The sequence below is a fragment of the Tenrec ecaudatus genome, chromosome 6 (assembly GCF_050624435.1).
Source record: "Tenrec ecaudatus isolate mTenEca1 chromosome 6, mTenEca1.hap1, whole genome shotgun sequence".
Lineage (NCBI taxonomy): Eukaryota > Metazoa > Chordata > Mammalia > Afrosoricida > Tenrecidae > Tenrec > Tenrec ecaudatus.
In genome coordinates this window covers 115,428,274-115,449,545 of record NC_134535.1, presented here as the reverse complement: position 1 = coordinate 115,449,545, position 21,272 = coordinate 115,428,274, and the positions used below count along the sequence as shown (strand labels likewise).

The 21,272-nt window shown below is 38.6% G+C and overlaps 1 protein-coding gene across 1 annotated transcript in view; it reads right to left on the bottom strand.

The window, feature by feature from the left end:
* Positions 1-21,272, bottom strand: part of SLC15A5 (solute carrier family 15 member 5) — an 88,153-nt gene that overhangs the window by 48,981 nt on the left and 17,900 nt on the right. Inside the window, exons 3-4 of the mRNA XM_075553076.1 lie at positions 12,652-12,821; positions 4,601-4,821 (exon numbers count right to left, since the gene is read on the bottom strand). Coding sequence (XP_075409191.1) covers positions 4,601-4,821; positions 12,652-12,821 — 391 coding nt within the window. The remainder of the gene's footprint in view (positions 1-4,600; positions 4,822-12,651; positions 12,822-21,272) is intronic.

Genomic DNA, 21,272 nt, shown 5'->3' with positions numbered 1-21,272 from the left:
CCCTGTCCTGGAGGGGTGGCTTGAGTTGGACTTGACTCGCGGGCAGCGAGGCTAGAGTTTGGAAGCGGCCGCAGCACCAGCCCTCTGTCGCCAGTTTGCTGCTCTGTGGTGGCCTGCATGCTGCTGTGATTCTCGTACTGTGCCATCGGGATTTCAAACCCCCGCCCAGGGACCCCCGAGGGACGCCTTTTTACAGGGCTTCCAGACTAAAACTGCTCCCCCAGACCAAGACAGCGTAGGAGTAGAGGCCTGGGCATTTACGTCCGAAGTGTGGCTGATGAGCACTCAGTAGGTGACAGCAGACCGATCAGATACAGTTAGACCTTGGAAGGCGAGCGAGTGGGTGGGAAGGACCCGCAAAATACACAGAGGCCGCAAGCAGAGACCCCGCAGCCCGCTGTGAAGAGTGTAGGACTGAGCAAAAATGGTAACCTTCAAAAGCAGACCACAACGGGAGCTAGAAGGGCAAGAAAAAGACGATGGACAAGTAACTGATATTTTATTTGCCCACTCCCAAGGCCCTCAATGTTTTATTAAAAAACAGCAGCACCAAAAACAAACAAACCAAAAACCGCCCTCACTACCATCAAGTCAATGCTGACTTTTAGCCACTCCCTGTGGGTCTCTGAGACTGTTTACTGGAGTAGAAAGCCCGGTCTTTCTCCCGCCAAGCTGCTGGTGATTTCGAACTGTGCACCATACAGATCGCAGTCCAGTGCATAACCATGACACTACCAGGCTCCTTAATAGAGTATTAGGTTTTCATTAAAAACAAAAAAACAAAACTGTAAACCCAGTGCCAACTGACACTCTAACCCTGACCTGAAGACTCGGGATACGTTCCCTTTAGGAAGGCTGGACACTGTTGGGGGTGGGGGGTGGGGAATGGACTGATAGACAATAGCATTTTTTTCATGATTTTTTTTGAGCTCCTCTGATTACTGGATCTCAGGCAATGTCACGGGGAAAGGCATCTTTTGACAGCTTTAGTTCAGCAACCTTTTTCCAACCACCCCACCACCGTCACTATCATTGGCAACCTGTGGGATTGCCCGAGTGCCCAGTGGCACACAGAGCTGCTAAGTGGCATGGAAAGAACATGAACCCTGTGCTTCTCCGTAAGGAATGGATGCTTCCTGCAGTGCATGGCCTGATTAGGATTCCTTCCTGCCTCCCCCTCATCCCAGAAGAGCATCCCTTCTCGAGCATCCGGATGATAACCTCTCATCTCAAACCTTCCCCAGTTCTGAGAGAGAGTAAGGAGACTCGGAGCCCAGGAGGCAGTTCAGTTGCTGTGAAGTCCACACCTGTAAAGTGAGAGTAATGCTACCTTTCCAACTTACAAACAGAAACAGACCACCTTTTCACTCCACTTCTTTCCAGCCATCAAACATGTCCTGGTAATAATTTATCCTATAATCACTATTTTACCCTTAGGAGCGTAAACAAAGATTGCTTTGGTTGAGGGCAGACAGCACGGATGAAGAGAACATGAACTAATTCTTCCCCCAGTCCAATAAAATTAACAAGCGCCTATCCCCCAACCAGAAAAAAATACAGTTTTTTAAAGGGCTGGCAGTAGAATCGCTCTAAGGCTGAAAGGCTCCCAGCACAACGTGGAAGTTTCTGTTGCTGATTTAAAATGAGAATTATTGTTAATAGGAATTAAGTTATTATCGGTATGAATCACAGACACAGAAACCTGTTAACTTAATAATGTGGCAAATGTACTATTAATCTGAAGTGAAGCAATATTAATATATTGCTTAATCTAAGAAAAGGCTCCGGTGTCTTGAAAGCTTGAAACCATTCGTGCTTCTCCCTCAAGTTCTGAAATCATCTCCTTTTAAGATTTTAAATAATTTTATTTCATACAAGCCTCTGAGTATTCGGAAATAATTGCTGTCAATCGAGATTCATTTTCACCTTTGAGCGGCTAGCAATGACAAATGGCAGCGGCATCAGACTTCGTATCAACATATTTTAAATGTATGTCTTGGAACTGAAGGTCAGTAATGGCTACTAAATTTAAAATATGGAATCCTATGATGTTTTATTCTCTGTACTCTGATCGCTTTTGTACTGCTGATTATTCCATCTGGGGGGAAAAATCAAATCCTAGGCTATCCCAGTGGAAGTTTCATCGAATTCTCTAAAGAGGTACAATTTAATTATTTTCTTTGAAGTGTTCTGCATAACATTACTATTTGTATATAATTTTGGAGCTCATATCTAGCGGTGATCTTTACCTGAGCCAGGATAGAGGGACTGGAAGAAAGAGCAAAGCATGAATGTTGATACTAAGCCCAAGCTGAATGGCTACTCTGGCTATATTGACTTAATGTCTCTGAGCCTCAGAGTTAAGCTAAACATACCAGATGTTCCGGGCTTGTTGTGGGGATTAAATTAGATACAGGGAAGCCATCCTTTAGAGTTCTGCAACATAATAGCTATTCCAAAAGTATGAATCTTTTCCCCTTTGAAATAAACTAGGCACCTAGTTTTATTGATTTACTTAAAAATAGTTATCAAAATGTATCCTCTCATTGCCATGAAGCCAATGCTGACTCATAGCTTCCCCCCCCCCCCCCCCGTGGGTTTCCAAGATGAACTGCTTCTGGGAGTAGAAAGCCCACTCTTTCTTTGAGGGGTGCTGGTGGTTTTGAACTGAACTGTCAACCATGTGGATTGTAACCACTGCCACTGCCAATAAGTAACCACTACCCCACCAGGGCTCCTTCAAATCCTAAGGTGTGTCTAATTAAAAATATATGTGCAACAGTTTATAGAAAGGGCTTCAATGTCACCAACGGAAATATCAGCTTTCATTGCCCTATGAAGATTAGGTTTTACTCATTTGTAGTGTTTGCACAATCAGTTCGTGCCTATGGATCAGATCACAGTAAGCTTACACTCATCGATTTTTTCATCCTAAAATATTTTATATTAATGATCACATATATGGATCATTAATATATATGACCCATGTACGTGATCATGAGTATGCTAAAAACAATGGGTTTAAACATAAGAACAATTGTGAAGATGCCACGGGACGAGTTAATCTATTGTTCAAACAGCAGCATTCTACATGTGTCTGCTGTAATTTGTTGTGTTTTACGCCGGCTACCATTGTAGAGTCAGTAGGGAAGTGGATCTTCTAAATCAGACTTGATTTCATGCACTGTTTTAGTCGATCGGTTGGCAAACTTCTGCAAAGGACCAGATATTAAATACTCTCACATTTGACATGTTAAAACAACTCAACTTAGCTGGTGTTGCATGCAAGCAGCCATAGACAAGACAGACAGACGGGTGTGTAATTCTTCCAGTAACTTGATTTATGGGTGCTGTTAATTAAATTTCACATGCTACAAAATCTTATTCTGATATCTTAACTACATAAAATTGTAAAACTTTCCTTGTTTGTAGACCGTACAAAAAAAAAGCAGGGAGCTGGACTGGGCCAAGTGAGTATCGATTTAGAAAATTGAGCATTGTACTGAGAGAGGGCAAATGAGTTTACCTTAAGAAACTATGACTTCATTTTTCTGAGTCTCCATTTCTTCCCCAATATATGAAGTAGTCTTGGAAGTTGTCTGTTTCTTTTTAACTCTATTGTCCAAAGATTTTGTAGAACTCACTCGTTGACCTTCTAAATTCCAAATTGTGGGTTAGCAATGGAAAAAGTCTAATATCTGTTCAAAGGCTTTCCTGGTCCCTTATTTTCCTCCATCTACAAGTTAGTCTTTAACCATATCACATTACTTTTAAAGAACAATGTAGACTTATAAGATGTACTTGGGGTTAGTGTTTTTCTTCGGCTTTTTCTACAGCATGATTACTGGTTCACTAAAGAGCTAATAGAGTGGGTGGGAATAAAAACCATTGGCTCACTAGTACAGTGGAGTACAGTGGAGGTGGTAATCAAACCAGTCAATTTAGCCACATGTTAATCCCACCGTTTAAAGGTTTAACGAGGGAGGAGGGCAAAATCTTTTGCTACAGTGAGGTTTTGTCATTGTCTTTAGATTTGATATTTGTGTCGCTGTTCCTGAAGCGTATGTTCCTATGCACTCTGAAGTGTTGTCTGTCTTGTACATCTGCTGGCAAGTGGTTTTAGTTCTGTGGAAGACCAACATGTGCAGGCTCTTCTCACGGCCCCCTTGGCCTGATTCCTCTTACTTTTAGCTGCCTGCCAGTCATTTCTGACTCATAACGAGCTCAGGTGCAACAGAATGAAACACTGCGTGGTCCTGCGCCATCTTCACAATTGTTCTTTTGTTCGAGGCCATTGTTGTAGCCACTGTGTGGATCCCTCTGTTCACTGCCCCCCTAGAGCCCAGTTCCATGAGAGAAAGATGTAGCACTGTGCTCCCATAAAACATGCAGCTTCGAACACCCTGTTCAGCAGTTTTACTTTGTCTCACGAGGTCACTATAAGTTGAAAGTTAGCTCATGGCACCTAACAACAACAATGGCGATGTTTACATGCATTTGAGCATGTACATAAAGGAGTTGTTGGGGGTAACAATAACAGTGTACTTGAAGCATTAATATGCGGCTACTTTATTGGTTTCATTTTAATGGCCTTCCTTACCTGCATGATACACATTCTATACAGAAGCTGGAAAATGAAGAGAGGGAGAAGCAGCAGGAATGCTTTTGCATCTTCCACATGGAACTCACTATAGCAGCCACCATTTTTTTTCTTGGCCTGGTCTAAGCAGCCCGTCACACCTCTGCCCAAATGGTAATATCTCAGGCAGTGCATTTTCAGCGCATTAAAAAACACCCCAAAGGTGGCCAGGAGGGAGCAACCTGCAAATAGTCGGAGATGTGATATATTAGGAAAGGCATGGCGCTTCAGTTTTCCAAGATGTCAGTCAGAAAGATGACAATCGCAATAACAAAGAGCAGTGAAGTGACTGGGAAGGAAGGTTTAGCACCCAAGGGGTTGGATTCAAAGGAACAGACTTCTGACAAGGACTTGGGTATCCTGGTGACCAGCACAAGGCGGTCTCTGGCAGCTGATGTGAAAAGGAAAAGGGGAGATCAATGGGAACATATTCAAAAGGAAAGAAGGCGACAAAATAAAACCCCAAAGTAAAGGATTTCAGAATCTCTTAGAAGTCTCCAACTTTAAGTCATCACTGAATAAAACAGCCTGAACTTTCTTTTGCATCCTCAACACAAAGAACTAGTACTTTATAAAATATATATATCATTATATAAATAATCTTCACTTCACTTGGCAGGGAGGGGGTGGGATCTTATTTTGACATGGAGATGAAGGGAAATGTATTCATTCCTTTGATTTTATCCTTGGTTCAGCTGTAAGGTTAATCTTTGAACTCTTCAAGTGACTTTGTACGTGCTGGTAGAGTCACTAAGAGTTCAGATTGGATTACTTGGCTTTTGACTTTTGCAGTAGTTTTCTCTGGGTTGATGTGGCTGATGCTCCAGCATGAGAAACATTTTATTGCTTCCGCTGTTAGTAGTCACTTACTGCTAGTGATTTGCAACCCAATTGTTGCTTCTTTTATGATCTTTCAGATTCCACCTTGTCTTTGACTCCATTAGAACTTCCTGATACAATGACAGATAAGAGACCCCGTTTAGTTAGCAGTTCAGCTCTGGCATCAGGACTTTTACAATTTTTTATAGCACCCTCTTTGCCCAGATAAATCTTTCTACAAATTACATAACACCAAACCATGGTTGCAGGATAAATGATACAGTAAGTGTGAAAAGGTTTGCGTGTCCCAAAAGAGTGCTGCAGTAGAATCTCAAAATGTAGTTTGATCATCATTTTTAATTACGCTCAAGTTTCCCACAGCAAAATTGAGGATGAAATGCATCTAACCGGGCTCATTTTAATGCCGTAGATTATTGGTGTCATATTTAAGTAAAGAACATTTACTAATATTTCTTTTTATGACCAGAGAGTGCTGATATTGATTTGATCTGATCTTCTCTTTAATATTGTAATGGCCCTATTATGTCAGCCTTTGATTAACTGAGGAGGCTGGGGACCTGGTAATTGAATATGGAGCCTTTCACCTTTAAGTCACTGAATCAAATCCATCCCAAATTGGTAGTGACCAAAAATGATTACATCAGTGGCTCTTTGGTGGCCTCTGTGAAGTGTGTTTAAGTCATGTGGATGGATGTGGGGATAATTGCTGATGGAGATGGGCTCATACATAGAGTCACCAGTGCCCCACCTTAGGCAGATATACACCTCAGGTCCAGAGGCTGATAAGGCGGACGGAACAGATCTCCCTGTGAGACTTATCTCTTAGGAAATAAGTAATAGGACTTTCTGTGAGTCAGAACTGACTCGATGGAAGTAGTTATTGCAGAAAATACTAGTACGACATTTTCCTAGCGTTGTCAATTCGTTTATTTAAGGTTTTAGTAAGAGGGGAGCTGGAATATGTTGATGAACATGCAGGAGACCAAATGTAAGCACCCCTGAGCTATGAGGCTTACCTTCTTACCATTTCCTTATAATGTTGTCTATCTGCTACTCATTAACTTGCTCCCTGTTCAACTTTTGTAAAACAGTACTGGGCAGATACCCCAAAGAGCAAACTGAACCAGTGCTGCCCACTGGGTTCCAACTCATAGTAACCCTCTAAAGAGCTTCCCATGCTGGAAATCTTTACAGGAGCAGCGAGCCTCGTCTTTCTTCCAAGGAGGAGCTGGTGGGTCTGAAACACCAACCTTTCAGGTAGCAGTCCGTTGCTTACCTGACAGTGCCACCAGGGCTTCGTTAGTAGAGTCAATAATTGCATTGGCCAAATTTTCTGTATGCTTCAATTAGTCCTTGTTATTAACAGCTCTATTTGTAGGATGAAAGCCTATCCCCAAAGATATTTTACCCATTTTTTTCAAGTTTCAGTGCATCTATCGAATATAATACACACGTTCTCAATGTTCTTTTTGAACTCATCATCAATATTTGTTGCAAAACAAATGAGGATCTTTTCCTAATGTATGATAATTTTATTCTTCCATTTTATTACACAATTGAGCATCACTTTTATATCATTCCTCCAGGGAGGTAACTTCAATAAGTACTTCTTAAACCGTGCTGGATGATTCACTTAGAATGAGATGCAAAAAAATAATAAGTACTGGAAGTAGAATAAAATAAATAAACAAACTATAAGTCATGATTCTTATTATAGTCCATATATATGAAGCTACTATAAAAGTTCCGTAAACATCTCTAACAGTTTTCTCTCTGTTTTTGTATTTATTCTGCTGTCAGCTAGCAGGAAACAGTTCATAGATCAGTGCTATTACCTGGACCAGGATGTAAGAAGTACTGCCTTCAATTGAGTATACATTGTAAAAAATAAAGTTTTATCTGAAACAATGATATGAAGCAATGGAAACAAAATAGTGAAGAAGCAATAAATGAGTAAATAGAAGTGAGGTTCTCCAGTCTGTACTCTCATGGGATCATGTGCATTGAGCAGCATAGTTGATGGCAAACACGGGTGCGCGTAGTCCCTCATTCATTCAATCTCTCCTGGTGGCACAGACTGGTGTAGGCTCTGGGAGTATAGCAGTGAGAAAGAGGTACAAAGCCCCGCGTTTTCTTTCTGATGGGAGGAATACTCAACAAGCAGGGAAATGGTAGATAAGTTCTATGAAGAAAATAAAATGGGCTAATATTATGGCTATAGATTTGAAGGGCATTATGGGTATAGATGTAAAGAGTCTCCTCTAAGAGGACATTTGAGCTGGCTTGAATGACAAGGAGGCCAAAAACCAAACCACCACCACCCCCAAAACAACAACAACAACAGCAACAACAAAACAGAGAAAGTTTATGCCATTCGGTAGAAATGAGCTGAAAGAGCTTCAGGAACAGAAGGCCCATTAAATGAAAAGGAGATTGGGAAGAGAGAAAGTCCAAGATGAAGTCCACAGGCACAAGACCTTGTAGGCCAAGGTAACAAGTTTGTCTTCAGGGCTCTAGCAGGTCATTGTGGCGTTTTAAGCAGAGTAGAGCATATTCAGGCAAGGTTCCTCTGCAACTCTGCTGTGTGAGTAACAGATCTAGGGGAATCAGAAAGGAGGCTGGGAGAAAGGCAGGAGCTAATGATCACTTTAGTAGTCATGGTAGCGACAGAGAGAGTTGAAAAGCATGAGAAGGAAGTGCTTTTTCCTGAATGCATAAAAAGTAATACATTATGAGGCATAATATTATCTGTACTATTTGTGTTTTATTGTAATATATTTATATATTCAACAAAACATTTGCCATTTCAACACTTTTTTGCATGTACAATTCAGTGATACTGAGTTCAACATATTATACAACCATTACCACCATCCATTTCCAAATCTTTCCATCACTATTAATAGAATCTCTGTATTCCCCAAGCAATCATTCCCTCTTAACCCCTCCCACCTACCTCTGGTTGCCTCTAACAAGTTTTTGTCCCTATATGTTGGCTTATTGCAGGTATTTCACATATGTGGGATCATATAATATTAGTCTTTATGTGACTGACTTATTTCAGAAGAATCTGTGATTTCTAATGTTGGAAGGGAAATGAAGAAGTGAGAAGATCTGAGGGTGATGGTTGGTTTATTTTTTCCCCTTAACTGAGTGTTATTGGTGAACTGAGGTGGAGAAGACAAAACGGAGCAGGCATGGGAGTCAAAAGTTGAGTTCTGGCCAGGTTAAGTTTGAGATAAGTGTTCAGTAGCCAAGTCAAATGTCAGATTTAGAGGAAAATATATGAATATTGAAGTCAAGAGAGAGGCCCATATAAAATGGAATGTTTGATATGTCCATCAAAAGAGCTGCTATTGGGTTGATTCTGATTCACGAGACTCTATGTGTCTCAGAGTAGAACTGTATGCCTTAGGGTTCTTCCAGTTGTGTCCTTTCAGAAGCAAGTCACCAGACTCCTCTTCCACGGCACCTCAGAACTGCCTTGAGTAGAATCTAACCCCTTCCCCTCACCCCGTCTTTCTGTTAGTAGCTGAACATTTAAAGTCATGAGACTAGAGAGGATTAAATAAGAAGAAAGTGTGGGTAAAAGAGAGATAGCAACCTGAAATGAATTCTAGGACTTTATGTCAGCTAGGGGACCATTTAGAAGAGAAGAGTTAGCCAAAGAGAGACAGTGTGACCTTGTGCTACGTAAGACTATAAATAAGAGGGAAGAAAGGCAAGAAAGTCATGAACCTAAAATGATCAGATGACTAGAGAGTGAGCCAACAAAACAGAGAAGACTGGGAGAGGGAGTGCACAGTCTTCGGTCCACAGAAGGACTGACAACTGTTCTAGGAAGTGACTGGAAAGTTCAGGAGGATATACTATTGAAAACATCTACATGTAAACAATCAAGTAATTGACTTGGGTTGAATCTATGAGATTCAATAGAAGATTCCTGCCTTCTAGACAAATAATTGTGATTGCCATGTATGTCCGGCAGCAAAAAGAATCCCATTGTCATTATAATTCTCAAATTGCTTTTTTGTGCCATGAGCAGAAATGGGATGTTGAAAAAAAAATCAGAAATGAAAAGTTCAACCGAGACTTCAAGCTCCAGTTAAAATGTGCATGGAAAACACACCAGGCGTGCCCATTCTAAAATAAAACAGATGAGCTATTTTAAATGTTTTATTGCAAAACCTAAAGATTGTAGCTATTACTATTTTAAAAAACTCTAAGAAAGCAATTTTTCTATCTTTGTACCTTTAAGTCCTTGGCTGTGATGTTCTGCTCCTCTGACCTTGATCTAATCATGAATATCTATGCTACTTAATTATAATGAAAAAGCCTACATTGCACTCTAGATGGTAGATGCACATTTCTTCCTCTTTGGTCACCTGCCAGTTCTCAAAATTATAGCAGTGGGAAGAAATGCAAATGAAGGCCGTGCTTGACAGCTAAACATAATGGAATGCATGGTCCACATTTGAAAAGTTACCTTAAAATAAAAGGTAGCACATAAAAAATCATTTCTTTAAGGTCACCTATGGCTTTGAATTACAGCTTTGAGGAATTTCCAATTTAGTCATCAGAGAGGAAGAAGCCAAAATAAGGATTATATACTTTGCTAGAGGGAAGACAGAGTTTTACTTCATCATAGGTGAGTCATCTTATAACTTGGAAATAGTTTTTTAAAAATAATAACTATACCCCCACAAAACAAAATATTCATTTTCTGAAGCATGTTGTAAATGAAGCTACTGGTGAATATTTTCTACACCAATTGAGCTTACAGGTGACAAAATTTTTCCTTATTACTATCCAAAGAAAAATTACCTTCTCACATGTTCAAATATGTAATATATGAACTACAATAGGCTGGCAATGAACAGAATGGACTATAAAGATCTGCATTACTTGAAAAAGAATTGCATTCCTTTATCCATGTGAATATATTTTTAAGTAAGGTATTGAAATGCAAATGAAGGAAGGATGAATAGTTATTTATAAAATTTAAATCTATAAATAATATATATATGCTCTATCTAGCTACGCTCAGAAGCCCTGCAAATTATTTGATAATTGTACACTTTAGAAAATGCCAAAATGATCTTCCAGTGAAAAATTTATAATGAACATTTTCCTCTTTCTTTTTGCTATTCAAGTTTAATGAGAACCTCTCTCTGACACCTTTCTGCATATAGGACCTGTTCAACAGACTACCAGGAGGGTATGCATTACTAAGTTGTAGCTCCTCCACCCCCAGACTACATAACTCTGAGAATCAAGAAAAGGAGATTCTGTGGATCATATTTCCAATGCTTCTCTGCCTCAGCATATGCTAGAACAACTTCTAGCCTGAGAAAAATGATGGCTAAATCTTGTTTCACTTTGGCTATTCTTGGAGAAAATCTTAGGCAAATCACTTAAGTATGTTTCAGTTTTCTTACTTTTTCTAAGCATCACAAACTGAATGAGAAATTACGATAGTCCACAAATCTCAGTATATACTTAGTCCCAGTATATACATATATACTTATACATATGTCCACATATACCAAGTATGTAAGTATGTATATTGTATATGTGTATATTATATATGTATATTCATGTATGAATATTAGTCAAAGTATATACAGAGTCCAAGTATATAAGACACTGAAACCAAAAAAAGAGACCATTGAGTTGACCCTGACTCATGGCAACCCATTGTGGGTCACAGTAGACTTGCACTCAACAGGTCATTGATCACCAGACTTTTCTCTCAAGGTACTAACCCTATTGGGTTGCTATGAGTTGGAATTGACTCAATGGCAATGAGTTTGGTTTGCTTGTTTTTTACCGGATGAACCCAAACCTCCAAACCTTTAGTTACCAGATGGGCAAGATAACCCTTTACACCACCCAAATCTAACTTAATTCATAAATAGACTATTTCAATATAAAGTTATAAGTGGATTGGTAAATTATTAGTGGGGTACCACAGGAGCAGAAGCAAAGCTTAAAAAATCTAGATTACAGAGGATGCAATTGTCTCCTTCCTGCCTACCGCACAGGTTTTCACTGAAAATACAGTAATGGTCAGGGTACTTAAGTTTTAAAAATACAATCAATTATATTCTGGTGGCAGTTGTATAGAAGAGCAGTAAAAAGAGGTGCAGTAGTAAAAGGAAAGTAAGTTAGGAATTAAGGTCAGGGTTTAAAAAGATAGATGCATTGATAAAATAGAACAGAGTACACCACCCTGAAGGGAATTTTGTATTTCATAGCAGCAATAAATGTGAATTTAATTTTTGATTTAGCAGCCCTACTTCTAGGGACCTAAAGCTACATTGGATAAAAACAAAAGTAAAATAATATAGCATGCTATTTATTAGACTAATTATTAGACAGGGTAAAAAACAGCAAACACAACCAACTCAAATATCTAACAATATAGAACTGGTAATATAAAATAAATTATGGTTTATGTACATAGTGGAAATCTATGCAGCTATAAAAGTAAATGAGGACTATTCTTATATAAAACAATGAATTCATCTTCAATGAACATTAAATTAAAAAGAGTAGGTAGGAAAAATAAATAATATACTACTGTTTGCATTTTATTGTTTATAAGAATTAGAGAGATAAATATGCATCAACTATGACTGAGTATCAACTTGATGGAAAGGAGTGTATATATATGTGCATGTGTATTTAAATATGATACTTACATTAGCATTATGAATTTTACGTACTCAATTTTCATATAATATATAATGTATCATATACAAATAAAATGATTCAATGTTTACTTTCAAAATTATCCAGAAGAAGATGGGGGGGGGGGGAGTAAGGGAAAATTAGCTCACTGAAGCTGTGAGCTAGGTACATGTTTTATATGCAAACGAGCTTCAAAATATTGTGGGAAAATTCTACTATAGTTTTGTTCCTATTTTCCATAAACTTTTGATGCTCCCTCATATATATTTTTTCTTTTTTGTGTATGTTTGAAATACTCCACGGTTAAAACTTTTTAACAGAAAAAAATTAACATAGAAATGACGAATATTTTTGCAGACACTTGCTATCAAGTGCAATAACTAGTGGAATCTATAAGTTCTATGAATAAGAAATTAAAGAGAAAGGACACTTGACAAGAAGACTATGAAAAAAGAAAATGGATTGCATAGTTTACTTACATTTTTCTGGCTGGTGAATCAGTTTAGAGTACATCATATGAAGAGTTATCAGAGCCAGCAGGGTGGACATAAAAGGAGTAAGCAAAACAAAGGCCCAGCCTCGGGAGTGCTGGATGTACGATATTCCCAGAAAGACAACGGTTGCATTGAGGTTCATGAGCCAATGAAACCTAGAGTACGCAAACAGAAATAATAAAAATACCCATGGGCGGTCTTCAGACAAAAGTACTAATTTTAATGCTTTTATACACGTCTAAGGTATGAAAGGATATCAAGTTAGTGAAACTATAGTGTGCAAATATTTATCCCATTTTCTCACACAAGTGTCAGTCAAAAAGTTGTGCTCCTGGGTCCACTTCATATATACATGACGCTGTGCCGAACAAAACAGGTTTAAATGTCTCTGCAGTCCATGGATTATAAAAATAATACCCTTGCCGTAGTCTCATTAGTGCTTTCAAAAAGAAAAAAAGATCCAATTAAAACATTGGCTTCTGAGACAATGTGTTGGGCCAGTTAAATTCAGGACAGAGAGGTCCGCTAAGAATGCGGTGGCAATGTGCTACTGCGCTTCCTACTGGGTAATCGTGATAGATTTTTTTCAAAGGACACAGAATGATCCTTGAGGCTATTGCAAGGAAGTTTCTGAAAGCTTGAAAACTGCCTTGAAAGAAAACGGCTTTGAATGTTGTGCCAAAGCTTTTCCCATCGTGACAGGGCTCATTCTTCACGGAGACCAAGCGTTGTCCTGTGAGAGTTTCACTGGAAAGCACTCGCCCACCCCAGCTACAGTCCTGATCTTGCCTGTTCAGCCTTCTCTTTGTTCCCTAAACTAAAAGAACAATGAATAGGAACATGATGTGAGTCCCGAGGATCTCAAAGCTGCCTGGTGTGACGTGCTGTAAACAGAGGAGAGCGCAGGAGTCTTTGTGGACGGGTTAGAAACATGGAAACACCACGTTCAGAAGTGCATAGGCCTAGCTGGAGGAGATGTCAAGAAACAATAGGTTTACATTGTGATATTTTGCTTAATAAAGGTTTGTGTAGTATGTAGCAATACTTTTTGACTTACAGTGGTACGTGTGTAAACATCAACTATCATCTTAGCTTTGTTTCAATTCTATTTAGAATATATAAATGTAGGAAGAGTGAGTTCTATTTTATCCAAATTGGATAAAATCTTAGGCAAAGGGTCCTATGGTAAATGTTTTTTTAAATTGATAAGTAGTTTATTTTTAACAGTTTCACAGACCTACAATTCACATATCATACATTTCAATGAGTCAATTACATTCATAAGAGTTGTTCAGACTCTACACTACTATAATCAATTCCAGTGTATTTCTTCTTCCTTGTACTTGCTGTTGTTAGCTCAAGATTTTTGGCCAGCGTCCCCTGTCATGTTGCTTTAAATCTACTGATCCAGTGGTTGTCCCTATAAGTTTATCTAGCCTGGGTTTCATAGACAGAAATCGTACAAAATCAAAACAAAATGGAAACAAACAGCACAACAGCAATTCCGTATTGAAACAAAGAAAAACTTTAATTGATGACAAAGCAGAAAATATTAAACATTGGAACATTATATACTGGGTCAAGAGGGCGCTCACTGATAAGGTGCCATATTTTGACCTAATTAAAATCGCAGTAATCACTCTGCAATGTACTCTGTTTGATCGGTCTTTCCCATCTCTTGTCCAAAATCAGGTTCACATGGGGGACCCTGCAAATGGGTTTTGACTTTCCACTGTCATCTGCAGACTTCTGCAATCTGAGTGTTCAGAATTTAAACTTTTAGTTCATTCCCTCCTCTAGGTTTTGATTTTATGGTCAACAATCCTTGGATCACACATGCTGGTGTGCTTCTTCTGTGCGGACTTACCAAACACCTCAACATACAGGCACATGGTCTCTGTTGCAACTCTTTAACTCTCTAATGTGCTGCTAAAGAAGTCATAGAAAAAATATTTTATTATCTCGGATGAGCTTGGTTAAATGGCGAAATAATTGAATCTAAATCATTTCAATTTTCTGTGTACATTAAGACACCAAGAGAGTGAGAGAGTGAGAGCGAGAACGAGAGCGGGAGCGAGAGCAAGAGAGAGAGAGAGAGAGAGATACAAGGCAGAGGAGTCTTGGATATAAATTTAACAGGGTTGTATTCAGAGAAGGCACTAACCAAAGAAATGTGTGATATTTGAATAAAATTTTCACTTGCACATTTTAGTTATTACTATAACAAACAGTTATCTCTTTCATTTGTTGGTTTTCCCCTTTTGGGGTCTTTGTATTTATTTTTATCTCAATAATTGTTTTAATTTTAATGTTAAAATGAAAGTCTACTGGGTCCAAAATTGAGAGTCAAACAACTGGGGTAGATAACTCATTGTCACAGTCATAATTAGGAGGAGAAATGGAAGATTTCACTGATGAGGAATCATTTTAACATTAAACTCAAAACAATCATTGGGATAAAAATAAATAGAATAAAACTCGCCCACTCTAAATGTATAGGTTGATTAGCTTTGGGCTAAAGTTTCAATTATTTAAATGTCAATAGATTTAAGTTTTAGAGCATTCATTTCACCAACTTTAAAGGGCTTGGATAATTAAGCCAGGCTCACCAGGATAATATCCCCTTTAATGAACTAAAAATCAACTAATTATAGCTCTTAATTATATCTGAAAATCCTTTCACTTTTGCTATATAATGTAACAAAAACAATGACATGATATTTCCTTGCTAGCTTCTATTGTTTATAAATTGGTCGTAGTTCTGCTCACATCACAGGTTACAGGACTGTACAGAACCATGACTCCTTAGGGGTCAATCTGTGACACATTTTCCATACCTTCCATTCCTCTGTCCTTCCCTTTTGCTGTTTTCCTTCCCTTTCTCTTCCCCCTTCTATATCGCTTGGTGTTTCCCTGTCTTCTCAGTGGTACATTAGAAGTTTTAAGGTTGACTGAAATCCACATTTCCATTATGACTCAGGAAAAACAAAATCCATACACATTTCATTGGGTCAATACCAACTCAGAGAAACAGGATAGAACTGTTCTGTGGATTTGCAAGACTGCAATCCCTTCTTTCTCCCACAGAGCAGCTGGTGGTTTCAAACTGCTGACCTTATGGATTGCAGCCCGTTGGGTAACTACTACAAGTCCAGAGTTTCCATTGTAGCCTATAGACTAATTTTAAACCATAGATGATAAACATATTTTGTTATATAAAAATCACTTTAACCATAAGTGTTGAATATTCTCTCTTATTTTTTTTCCTAGCAGTTATGTTTTCATTATAGGTAAAGTTTATGATGTACTTAGATTTTTTTTCTACAGGATATCAAAATTTTTTCCATATAGGTTTCTAGTTATTCTAGCAGTATTTATACTTTCCCTCAGGGAGTGATATGCTTATCTTTGTTGAATATCAATTCATCGTATAAATGTGGGTCTGTTTTCTGACTCTAATTTCTATTCCGTTGATCTTTCTTTAAGCCAACACCATCCTGGCATGATTACAATTGCTTTGCTTTTACCATTTAAAGAGCTTTATTGAGATATAATTGATATACAATAAACGATATGTGCTTAAAGTGCACACTTTGATGTGTTTTGAATATATAGCCACCCATAACCACATTGCCATGTTCAAGATTACAGAGTTCTCACTTCTAAAAGTTTTTGGGTTTTTTTGCAATCCTTCTGTCCTGCCCCCTCTTGTTCTCTCCCTTCCCCTTGACAACTTCAGGATATTACTTATCTTCATTCTGTTTGGCACTCACAACTCAATTCTCACTGCCATTGAGTCAGTGCTGACCCATAGTGAGCCTCTGTGGGCTTCTGAGACTGGAACTGATTACTGTTTACAGGAGTCGAAAGCCCAGTCTTTTTCCTGAAGAGCTGCTGGGGGGTTGAACTGCCAACCATGCAGAATGCAGTCCACCATGTAACCACTACACCACCAGAGAACCGTAGATTTTGAAATATTTATTTACTATTTTTTATTCTGGCTTCTTTTACTTAGCATAGTTTTTTAGAGTCACCTGTGTTGTGTATACCAGTACTCATTCACTGATATTGCCGAGTAGTATTCCATTATATGAATGTATCACAATTGGTGAGGCATTTATATCTTCCTGGCTTATTACTCTTAAATAGAAATAGGGCCATCATGAAATTTCCTTAACAAGTCTTTATGTAATATAGGCTTTCATTTATTTAGTTACTTACTGTGATAATTAGGCTTTGGGTCAGTATTCTCAGGCATTTGGTAAATCAGACTTTCTCCATGATGTGATCTATCACGATGTGAACAACTCCACCGTGGGATTTGCTGCCATGCAGTTGTGGGGAGATTAGGGTGGAGCACAACCCTCCTCAGGTCCCTGTCTAGTGGGAGTGGCCTGCTTCGTATATGTAAGTAGACACTGTTGATAACTGCTCACTTCTTGCTGTGGTTTGAATTTGCATTTCCTTCATGACTAACGAGGCACTGCAGTGGCACAGTAATTACAGCGCAGAGCTAATAACCTGAGACCAGAGGCTAGAACCCCGTAGGCGCTCTGCAAGAGAAGGCGGTGCAGTCTGCTTTTGTATAGATCACAGGCTTGGAAGCTCTGTGGGGAAGTTCTACCTTCTTGAATATTCTCCTGTTCTGTTTTCTGAACTTCTAGAATAAGAAATACTCATTCTCCAATTATTTCACTTTTGTTGGATTTGTGTTCTCTTTTATAAACTTAGAGTTCCCCAACAGCAATACTCTATTTATTTACTTCCATTGGTTCACAGTACATGAATAATAAATCATAAAGTGATGAATTATATAGTATCTCTTATCAAAAATCAATAAAACAAACAAACAAACAAGAAACACTCAATAATTGACCTAGTTAATAGGAAGTTTTAGCCATGCCATGAAAACTGATGTACTGTAATTCACTAATGGAGATTCATTTACCACAAAGTAAGCACAGAACAATGCTGGAACTTTCTAGAACAACTGATTAGTCTCCATAGGCTCAGCCTCAGGTCATCCTTTTGTGCTGACGCAAGCTGCACACTTGAGTTGTGGCTATAGAAGCTGAGGAAGCTCGAGCTGAAAGCAAAGGTATAGTTCTTTTCATCTTCAGGAACACTACAATTCAAATTTTCAGAAACAACAATTCAGTCTTTAAGAAAATGTTTTAATTTGTTTATCTTAAAATGTTAAGTATTGTTGAAAAAATCCAAGAGGATTATCTTGCATCCTGCATAGGGATGTAAAACTGAATTGTTTTAAAGAGGGCCAAGGAAAGTGACAATTATTCCAAGACTTAAATCTTGTAAAAGGTAGTTAGATACCAAAGAATTATATTACTGAATGTCTATATATGAGGGGATTTCACAGAAACCATTTTGTATTTTAACACATGACACCCAATCTACTTGACTATGCAATTTTCTGAAACAATTACCCAATATAGGCATGTTTTATATGCGTCTTTGTTGAACCATGTACAGGACAAGCCATAGAAAATTAAGGGTGAAATTGTGAATGTATCAACGGTTAAAAAGAGAGCTAGAAATAAGAACCCACGGTCTTCAAACTCACCATTAAGTCTCCTTTCATCTCAGAGCTCACTAGCCAATTGAATATAGAAAGCACTTCTCACCCAGAAAGTCAGAGAGCAAAGCACTCAAGCAAAACAAATACCAGTGATTACGGAAAATTGAAAGTAGCAGGAAAAATATGTTTCTTTAGGCTACCTTTAAATACAGACTGGAAACTGCAAATAGCTGGGAGTGCATACAAGTGGTAATTTTTTTTGTCTTTGTGACTCCACAGTGTTAGACACAAATTATAACACCACCCCCAAAAACCTTGCTGCTACAAACATCAGGGCTCTTTTTGAAATTATGAATTTTAAAAATTCATCTCAATTTATTCAGTAATCATTTTTAAATAAGTCAGATATTTCCCCATGTCTTAGACTGGCCACTTTTGACATGCTTCTGATACTTTTAAGGGGTTTTAGGATGCCTGGTTTCAAATAGTCTCTTATAACCTGGGAAGGTGCCAACGAGAGGAGGTACATTTTTTGCTCTTTACAGGATTCGAGGACAGTGGAAAGAAGACAGAGACTATCCTATTCTACACTGTAAAATACTGAAATAATTCACCAGGAGGGCTGTGACTCTTCCATGGGATAAATAAAAACACCTGCTTAGGAGACCCATCCAAGGGCTGCTTTCATGGTAGATGAAGGTGATGCACTGTTCCTTGTTTGGCAGGAACATTGACCAATTGAACTACTGCACAGAATGTAATTGCAGCTAGGAATTAAGAGAAAGAAGGAGGAAATTGAAATTTTAGAGTCCTTCCATTTCATTTGTAAAAAAATTTTTCCAGCGGAGTTAATAAAGGGAAGATGGTTTGTAAAATGACAGCAAGATTAAAGTCAACGTTTTATTCTTAATAAATTTGGAGGAATGCCTTACATGCTTTCTCGTTCCCTTGCTCTCTTGGTTTTGTTCTTTTATCTGATTTCAACCTCTTTCTCTCTCTGATCCTCTTTTTATTGTGGACACCTTAGTTTTAACAGTTGTTTACATATTTCATTCTCTTATTTCCTGTAGTGAAGATCTATAACCTCCACATGTCTTAGAGTTTTGTAATGATAATAAGTAGTGACTTGTGGGCTTACTAAGCTTCAAAGAGACCCAGCTGGGTGAGGTAGCAAGAGCCATAACAAATATAATAATTTATTTTTCTCCCTCTTTTCACTTTGTGTTAGTTCCCACAGTTGTATATGTTTGGAAAGTAATTTTGAATTTATTTCCTGAAGGCTTACAATTTTGGCACAGGTAAAGAAGGGGGCACCTGTTATTATGTCGGTGAGAGAGGAGCGTCATTCAGCTTGGCTAGAGGCAATGCAAAGAACATTCTGGAAGGACCAGTGACATTTTTTTCAAAGGTATTGGTAGGTTCCTGCTCTGTATGCAACTCAGAGGGTATAATAGATATTAATTGGATAATTTCGTGAAATACTGTGAGTTTGTTGGCTAAAATACCTTATAAATTGTAGCTTTACTGTTGCAAAATAAAGGAAAATCTGTGTTTTCTTTTTTTGCTTTACAAAGATGATGTAAAATTTCTTAAATAGTGCTGCTTCTAAGTGGTGTGTCCTGTATTAGAACTTAACTTCTGAAGAGCAGGTTTGCAGTAAGCTACTGTTCATAGTTGGAGCCCTAAATCTGAATTTCCACAAGCCCCACCTGGACTTCCTCTGTCCATTGACTGGCAATGTAAGAAAATTGGTCTTCAGGTGTTTGAAAGAGGATTACTGTGTTTGAAAGAGGATTACTACTACTCCACTGGCCTCAGTGTGCTCTTATGAAAATTGGATCCAAGGACAGTATGATCAAGAGTCCTATCTGTACCACGGTGGTAGGAAGGCTCAGGAGTGATCTTGTAAACTTCCATGTAACAGTCTATGTATCCCAATCACGGACCCTTTCCCAATCCTGTGATGCTGCCTGTCACTGTGATTAAGTCCTCTGCCACCAATCGTGATTTTGTGACCATTTCCTTTGTGGTCCTGGTCTATTTAAGTAGCTGTGTGGTTGTGAATCTTTGAACAGCATTGTGGCCTCATGCTGATGGTCTCCCTCGTGTGAATGTTTTGTCTTTATCTTGTCTTTGCCCTGCTTAAAACTTAATAAAGGCGTGCCTACCAAATCTATTTGAAATGGGTCTTTTTTTTCCCCTCCTGGCATAATGGGATAGGCACTGGACTGCTAACTGCAAGGTCATTAGTTCAAAACCACCACATGAGACTATCTATTCCTGGAAAGCATTACAACCCTGGAAACCTGCAGGCAAAGCTCTCCTCTGCTCTGTAGGTGCTATCAGTCAAAATCAGCCTGATGGCAGTGGAAGTTGAGTGGGCTTTCTCTGAGGACTGTTCTAAGAGGCCATCAATGGGAGATCAAAGTGATGTACCAAAGGACTCAGGGCGCAGGAAACGATAGACAATCTTAATAGGGAGGCGATCCATTCATTATCATCAAAGCAGGACCATAGAAGACCGGAAGAAGGACCATGAGTGGGCTAGGTAAGCAACTGCAAATTAGGAAAGTTTACAAGATTGATTCTGGGGTACTCAGACCACCTGTCTGCTTCACAGTCAGGGCTATGACTTCTGCCTATGTGACGTTAGCACCTCCAATCCATTATAAGCACAGGTAGACAAGTCTCCTAAGGGCAAGACTGGCTCTCCTTGGGCTGGTTCAAAAAAATACAAAATCCGCAATCATGGCGTCCAGCTTAGGGGAACAGCTTTTTACATTGCTCTTATGATCAGGAAGATCTCAAATGGAAGCTGAATTTGTGTCAAGATAGAAAATTTAGTTGCAGCTCTCACTGTAATCTATAGCATTTAGCAAATTAAATGCTTAGAATTTAAGATGTGATACAAGTGAATTTATTATGAAACACCAAAACTTTCTACAGGATCCTGGTGGGCACAAGTAGGCAAGCTTAACCCATGTTTCAATTCTTTTTTTTCATTGATAACTCTAGATTGTGCCTATGACCCCTTCCTTCTGTGGAATTATTTTCAAAATTTGCTTCAATT